We start from the raw sequence: 8,300 nt of genomic DNA, 5'->3' as shown, positions 1-8,300 counted from the left end.
AAAGCGCAAAAGAAGAAAAATTGGATGTGTAGTGGAGATGGTGTGTAGAAAAGGGGGTGGAGACTGCGGGAGATTAGTTGTGTGTGTGTATGTGAGAGAGAGAGAGAGAGAGAGAGAGAGAGAGAGAGAGAGAGAGAGGATTTCTAGGGAAGGAAATAGCAAGTGGAACTTGGACCAATCATAAAAAAGAAAATAATTTCTAAAATTCAAATCCTAAATTCGCTTCTTTTTTTTTTTTAACACTCACCCACTTTGTTTGAGCACACCCCACCCTGGCTCTACTCCCCAAAGGGATCGAACACCAGTCGCTACCATGGTAGACAGGCGCCCTGCACGGAGGCTGCCGCGACATTGGCCAATTTCGCTTTTTTAGAAGTGTGAATCTCAAATAAGATTTAGGCCAACTAGGGGAAAAAAAGGATGCAAGAGTGCTTGTGTTTTAGTATATATATATACTTGGAGGTAATTGACATTTGCAAGCTCTCTAAGCCATGAAGCCCATCATCGGGATCGTGCTCTCCAACAAAATGCAGAAGTCTGTCGTAGTTGCCTCTTACCACTTCTGGGAGCACCCAGTGTACAAGAAGAAAATGCAACGCAGGACCAAACTCATGGCTCACGATGAAAAAGACGAATGCAACATCGGTGATTGGGTGAGTACGTCGTCATTCGTGCCTCAAGTGTTTCTTTTCAAACTTGGACACCTTGCACACTTGTTGACGTGCTCAAAGAAAGCTCTCATTGAACCCTAGCCATAAATGTAGACATGGATAGACATCACTGCGGCATTCCAAACAAGTGTTTACTTGATGCCACCGCTATGTTGACATTTTTGTACATGAGTTAGTCTGCGTGTCGAAACAGGAAGTATACTGGAAGAATGTTCTTACAAAGCGTTCCAGCATGCTGTGTCAGCGGCATTCATGAAGCTCACCAAGCTGCTCTGTAGCTCTGTTTTGTACTAGTTTACCATTCTCAGTCTTCTCCTATGAGGCATTATTTCTAAGGCCTTTTCCCTCGTCTGATTCCGTCGCAATAGCGGGCAACAGGTTCACATTAGACGTTATAGGCCTAGTTCTCTTCTCATTTGTCCATATCCTTGTTAGAAATGACCCAACAGAGGGTACACACAGCGGAAGACTTATAGTAATGCCCAGGACCTCACGCAGTGTGCGGTGTGGGTGTGGAATCATAAACTTCTTTACTTATGTGCATTCAATAGATGTGCAGACTCATCAATAGACAATGAACCGGCCAGATAGAGAAACCACCAAAACTTAAATATTTCCGTCCAAAACTATGGACACAATAAAAGAGAGACAGATCCAGAGTCCCACCAATGGTGTGGTCCTCTGATCTTACCACAAGGTCCTTCTCCTATCAGCTGGCTATCTCTAGACTCGAGCCTGCGTGCTCCACCTGGAGCTTCTGTAGACTTTCCGTCCTTTGACCTCAGCTCCTTGCTGCCCTAGAAGACAGCCAAGGTCTCAGCCTCACACTTGAGCTAAGTCTGCAGCAACACTGGTACTCCTTCAGCTTCTGGATGTAGGCCCCAGGGGTTGTGCTCTGCTGCTCCTTTCTGCTCTACTGGAAGCTGCACTGCTGGATACTGAAATGAGGCAAGAGCCTCTGCATTTATAGGCCCCAAGGCATGGCAAAAATACCGACCAGTCTGTCCCAATCTGGCCGACTGGACAGACCAGGTTGGCTGGCCCAACCGACCTGGTTGGCTCAGCCCAACCAGCCCTTTAAGGGCTCCAAAACCGGGGCCTTTTGCCCCACACTTCTAGGGCCTTTGGCCCTCCAATCAAGGCAGGGGCCCAGCCTATACAAGGCATGCCTACTGCCCACTGACAGCCCCAATTTGCTGCTGGCCTGCTGGTTCTGCCCTCTGCCAGGCTCTTCCCAGCCACGTGTCCTGCGCCGTACTGCCCTGTACATCCTGCTGTCCTGACCCGCCTGTACCGCGCCATCATCAGGGTCTGTTGCAGGCCCTTCACCTGCCCACTACCCTCGCCATATGGCTTGCCATGCTGACGCCATCTGCAGGTCGCAATCCTGTGAGGTGCTGCCCATGTGGCAGCCCCCTCTCTTTCTTCTCTCTTGGGCACATCCTGCCCTAGGTCTCCCTCCCCCACGCACTCCTCATTTGGGGGCTTACAGATGGAGAGGTGACCTTTCCAACAATCCTCCCTGCTGTAACGTGTATGTTTCCTTCTAGTGGTTAACCCGCAGCAAAGCTGCAGTCCTTAGAAGTAGGGGGATGATAAAATTGAGTAGTGGACATGTACGTGGCTATGTAGATACAGGGAAATTATTCATACTCTAAGATGTGAGAAGGTGTGGCCTTAGTGCTGATCTGAATAGTTGGAGGGTGGTGAAGGTCTATGCATGTCATTTGCTCCAGTTGTAAGTTGTTGATGCTTGTGAATAAACGATTGTGTTATTGGGTCGGCAGTTCCAGGAGCAGAATGGGCATGCAATGAGGCAGACCTCCTTGCTTTTGTTGACGTGAAGGACCCTTTCTGTCTTTTGCGTTTACCCAGAAATCTTGTGAATGAGCGGTAGGACAGGTTAAGGAGGTGGAGGAACAGAGAGAGCAGTAGCAGTACGGGGGCAACAAGAGGGACTGAGGAACTACTCAGTTTTAAGAGATCGAAGTGAATAGCTTAGGAGTTGCATCACACCTAATGTCGTAGACTTACACAGTATCCTTACATAGTCTCCTATTTAACCCTCTCAAACTCAACACCCTAGCATATCACTTCTGATCACTACTAACCTGGCAACGTTTTGCCTTTTCTACAGGCATGCCCTCCCAAATCTCACAAGTTCAAACTGAGAAGCCCATGCCTGAGCAGCTTATGGCATGGGCTACTATCCAGTTGTCCTGTAAAAAGATAGGGGGTGCTCCTTCATGATTGCTTGCCATGGAGTAGGTCCTTCTATTGAGGTATATAGTATAGTCTCTGCTAATGGACCAAAACCCATAATTTGCTTGGAAATGTAGAAGATACTATTTTCCTCGTCCCATGGGTGGCACCTTGCGCTTCCAACGAGGCTGCATGTTCCAGCCACATCGGTTTCTGTTGAAGAATAAGGTCCAACTTTCCTCATGTAAGCCTCTAAATGAGGAGAGCCTGGGGGAGTGACCTGCATGATGAGGGACAAGGGCTGACACATGGGCAGCACATTGGCGGTCATGTGGGCAGTAAGCATTTATCGGCTACCCTTGAGGGCAGATTTGTGCATGGGACAGCCATGATGGTGGCCATCCCTTGAGCCACAGAGCCCTGGAAGAGGGCTGGATAGCAGCCAGGTTAAGGCCCCTTTGATGGGGCAGAAGAGGTTGCTGCAGCAGTAATGGCACAGCAGATGGGGCCAGCAGAGGTTGGCCCAGCAAAGAAAAACACCACAGACCGGTTGGCCATCTGAGGAGGGCCTTGTGCCTACATATAGCCGCTCTTGGGGGGGCAGACGTGCTCTAAAAGATGGAGGGTCTGAGATATTGAACAGATGGATGGAGCACTCGCAGCATTCTGCCATGACACCCAAAGTCTTGAGATAGGTACTCGCAGAGTTTGCCGCAATAACACCAACGCATATGTGTAACAGAATGAGTCCATTTAAGGCCATTTATACAAAACCAAATTGGATGCCCTAAGCCATAAGCACAGGATGATTTTGAAGAAATGAAGCTCCTTTGCAAGTGGCCAAAGAGAACATGTAAGATGCCCACGACAAGCAAACTAGGAAAATTACTTGGGTTTTAAGAAGGAGATTATGTGTATGTAAGGTTGCAACAAGCATATGTATGCCTCCTTGAAGGGGAACATCACTACAAATTGGCCCACCACTTTGACCCTTATAAGCTATCCGCAAGCTTGAAGAGGCAGGATACCAGTTATAGTGCTACACACTTCTTAAATCCACAACCAGCTGTATGTATCATCACTGAAACTGGGATTAACAATGAATGGTCCTTGATTGCTAGGCCAACCACAAACCACTCTACGCAGTGGAAAATAATGATTACTAGCCCACCAGATCCATTACTGATATGGATCCTACTCCGTGTATGTGCACAAGAAGCTAAGATCTGAGCATAGAAAGCGGGATATAGCAACCAAAACTCTACTAAATATATCCAGAAATAGGACCAAAAGACAAGTACAAAGAGTGACTCACAGCTTACACAATGTGGATAGCGGGATAATTCAAGGCCATACGTATTGCCCAATCTCCTGCTCTCTCCTTCTGCTGTGAGCACCTAAGTGAGGTCTTCAGTAGCTTAGGGAGGATCCCCAAAATGTCCTGTCAACTGTAGGCGTTATGCTCCACCATTGAGCTCTACACACCATGCTAGGGCTTGCTGGAATCCCTATATTTGTTGTTGGTGCCTGCGGCACCTGGTGCCGCCAATCATACTCATGGCTAGTGTCTGGAATCACCCTACAAGGGCATGCACATCTGCCCGGCACCCTGGTGCTGCCAATCACACTCCTGGCTAGTGTCTGGAATCACCCTTGTGCCTTGAATTCACCCTACAGGAGGAGTGAGTTCGATGCCCAATGTTCCGTGCGCCCCCCCGCCCCCCCCCCCCCCCCCCCCCCCCCCCCGATGCCCAATGTTGCAAGTAACTCCTGCTGAAACTGATGCATGAATGTAGCATCTCTTTTACTGACGATCTTGAGTGGAAGAACATGTCACTTAATACATTTTCTGTAAACTGTGAAATAACACGAGATGCTTGAAATATGGCTGCTTGTTGAGCATATGACCCACCATATGAATTCTACCCCATCCCCCTTTGTAGAAGGCATCCTATGATGAAACACACTATCACTCTTTCCTGTTGAATGTAACTAAAGACATACCACTCTTGATCCTGTGCAAAAGTGGGGTCTCAGACCCTTGGCAAACTCTACTAGGGTGCATGTAGACCTCTCAAACGGATGCTCCAGTCGCACTACGTTGAAGCTTAGCAGACTATGTGAGCCTCGCTCTGCTTATAAGTTCACGTTAGACTCATTACCTCTTTGACTTGGATTTATGGTACCCCAATCTCAATTCCATTTTCATAAAGTAATGGACTCTTTTAAGCTCATGGAACAAGTTCCAGTTCATGGAGTTGGGAAACTGCTTTTAACAATGGTAGTATGTAAATTCTTGAAGTTAATGGAATCGTGATACAATGTTCTCTTTTAACCAAGAGCACTTGAAGGACTAGGCTTTTAGATAATGGCATGGTCTGGCAATTGATGAGCATATTAACAAAATTATCTGCACAATCTGAAAGGACTAGCTGCATGTCAGTGTCTTTGACTAGAGGTGACTGCCGAATGGTTGCTCTGCTAGTTGTTAATGGAATACAATCCCATGTAGTTTCTATAGGTTGAGCAGGTGAGTTTATAGGTCTCGTGTGTGTGCGCGTGTGTGTGTGTGTGTAAGAGAGAGAGAGGGAGAGTGCGTACATGCATGTTCCCTCTTTGGGGACTGCTTCTTGTAATATAAACATACATGGATTTCACCAAAAAAAGGATTGTGTGTGTGTGTGTGTGTGTGTGTGAAGAGGCCGAGAGATTGTTCTGCTACTAATGTGTGTATCTATGTGAACTACTAACCTGGACATACCGAATCTCTACAATGAACAATTTCAAGCCTATGACAGTTAACAACGTCAAGGATAGTGTCAATATTTCAGCAACAACTAATTTACAAATAGGACATACAACTAATGTTGAGCAAAGAACCATGCTCTGAAACTCAGTTCTTACATTATATTGAAAATACCTTTCTTTTGCTTCTTTTGCTACTCCATGCTTTTGTACTAATATCTACAACTTGCAATAAATAGTTACTTATATGATCAAATTGCCCATGCTAACTGCCTTGTAGATTATTGTTGTTTTTATCCTGTCAGTCATTTCCCTTTCTTGTGCTAAGAGGTTGATAGCCTTTGTCTTTGTCTTGTATGCTTGTCTGCCTCTGTTGGTACCAAGAGCTCAATACTTTCTAATAGTGATATGCCATCCATATTAGTTTCGGCTCATCTTTATTTAAAACTTTTGGGCAATTGTCACCCCTGTTTTCTTTGAAGAAGATACCATGATGGGAAGCCGTGCTTTTTGAAGAAATGTCAAGAGAGTATACAAATGAATGAATGGAACCTAATGTGAAAGATTTTGCAGGTTAGACTTGATCCTTCACGACCTTTAAGCAAGAGAAAACGGTGGATTGTGGCAGAAATTGTAAAGAAAGAAAAAGTTTATGTGCGCCCAGATGCACCAGACTCTCCAGCATCTCAAAGTTCAACGCAGAAAACACAGCCTGGGAAATCATAAGTCTTTAGAAGGTAACTGCTTAAGTTACATCCATGGGTTTGTGATCCCATAGGAGTTTTTGTACTGGATTCAAAAGATTTCACTCATTCCTCTCTCAGAGATCTATTGTGGTTTTGTGCAGGGATGGACAAGAAATCACATGCGGATACCAATTCTTTAAACTGTGACGTCTAGTACGTGTACAGTTCCAAAGCATGTGGGCCATGGCACATGTTCGGATTCACATATTTTGTTTCTTGTCCTTTTTTAAACAGCCGAAAGACAGTGTTTTTCAAAAAAAGCAATTGCATATGTGGCAAACTAATAGTATACGAAAGTTCTAAGTATGTATGTGGTTGCGCACCCTTGCTCAACTGTCCTTCAGGCTACCTGTTTCCTTTGAAAAAAAATTTCATATGGGTGCAACTTGATGGACTTATTTTGCTTTTACGAGTTACATTTGGGACGTATTGGTATCACACTAACATTAATGTATGTTTGATCTGCTGCTGTGTTGATTTCTGTGTTTCATGTGTTGCTTGTGTCTTGCTTAGTACCAGCACTACTCCGCTAGAGGGCAATGTGCTTTAGCAAAGACTTGGAACTCGCCCAGTGTGATTTTCCATATCTTCTTAGAATGGTTAAATCTATTACATTGTGTCTATCTCCTTGCTTTTCTCCTTCATCTTTCATACTGTTTTTTAATGGAATATACATAGGGTGGCCGCTTGTTGTGTGTTTTGATATGAGGATTTTCTACCACTTTCATCCCTTGTGTCCCATTTTTTTTCCGATAAAATTTCAATCTGATTCAGGGCACAAAAGATGTTTAGGATCCTTTTTCAAAAACCCACATTAGAAAACAATAGTTATGTTTGTTTCACGTGTTGTCATGCTCACTATAAAATTTTTGTACACATTTGCTATGTAAGAAATTTGACGATTTTCCTCATCGATCACGCTAATACTTTAGTTACATAAGTGATCCTCTTATGCACAAAGTGCATTTTCATGTCGTGTGTTTTTTTCTTCTTTCTTACTTTCAAAATTTCAATCTGATACAGGACACGAGATGTTTAGCATCCTTTTTTAAAAACTCACATTAGAAAACAATAGTTATGTTTGTTTCATGTGTTGTCATGCTCACTATACAATGTTTGTACACGTTTTCTCTATGCAAGGAATTTAAAGGTTTGCCTCATTGATCACGGTAATACTTTTATTAACATAAGTGATCATCATACTCACAAGTGCATTTTTCATGTCATGTGTTGTTTCTTCTTTCTTTCTTACTTTTGAAGAAAGTTGTCATTTGCAAATCACATGTTTAATATGATGTACTCCTTAATTGTAAAATTAGAAATAAGCATGTGCAAGTGGTGGGCCTTTGCCACAGAATAAGCTAGGTCACGTTGATCAAAAGCGTTAGCAATTATTTCCTAAAGCTTGTGGGATGAAAACCAAGCGTAAATGTGTGTTCATTGCACATAGATGTTTGAGAGCCCCTTTGTCCCATGGGCCTCTCATTTTTTTGATGTAGTGGATAAATAGACATGCATGATTTTATAAGCCAATTGGGAGGAGCATGTTGATGTCATCATTTGTAGGAAGATGATTATGCACCTTTTTGTAGATAAGGGCCACGTGATTGATGTGCCTACTATACTTGGACGTTTTGCAAGCACAAATCAATGTGATCTTATTGATTGGGCAATGGATGATCAACAATTGAGGATACCATGCCTTGTCACACAATTGGGGGAGCAGGTTGTGTGTTGGTAGTTTTTGCTTTTGTGATATTTGCCTTTACACACATACATGTGAGAAATGTATAAATTTGCATTCCTTCTCCCGAGGGAGAGGTTTGAGGTAATGTTTTAGTACTCTACACATCATAGAGATGCATCTTCCATTTTGAGCATGATGTTGGAATATAACATTGTCCCACCTGTAAGCTCCCAAATGAGAGCACAGGGG

At 44.0% G+C, this 8,300-nt stretch overlaps 1 protein-coding gene across 1 annotated transcript; it reads left to right on the top strand.

The window, feature by feature from the left end:
* Positions 1 to 439: 439 nt before the first annotated feature.
* LOC147888430 (small ribosomal subunit protein uS17c-like) lies at positions 440 to 6,804 on the top strand. The gene is made up of 3 exons (XM_087392888.1): positions 440 to 653; positions 6,192 to 6,355; positions 6,466 to 6,804. Exons 1-2 carry the CDS (start codon positions 492 to 494, stop codon positions 6,342 to 6,344), a joined length of 315 nt encoding a protein of 104 aa, XP_087249014.1. The 5' UTR covers positions 440 to 491; the 3' UTR covers positions 6,345 to 6,355; positions 6,466 to 6,804.
* The last annotated feature ends 1,496 nt before the right edge of the window (positions 6,805 to 8,300 follow it).

Source organism: Dipteris shenzhenensis, chromosome 21, assembly GCF_047967505.1.
Source record: "Dipteris shenzhenensis isolate YYH24624 ecotype China chromosome 21, Dip_SZ_1.0, whole genome shotgun sequence".
Taxonomy (NCBI): domain Eukaryota; kingdom Viridiplantae; phylum Streptophyta; class Polypodiopsida; order Gleicheniales; family Dipteridaceae; genus Dipteris; species Dipteris shenzhenensis.
This window is presented reverse-complemented; position numbering and strand designations above follow the sequence as displayed.

What these genes read in the sequence shown, in the direction of transcription:
- LOC147888430 (XM_087392888.1), top strand. Translation starts at nt 492, where the DNA reads ATGAAGCCCATCATCGGGATCGTGCTCTCCAACAAAATGCAGAAGTCT. An exon ending in AATGCAACATCGGTGATTGG is followed by an intron (nt 654 to 6,191) that starts GTGAGTACGTCG and finishes AAGATTTTGCAG; the next exon opens with GTTAGACTTGATCCTTCACG.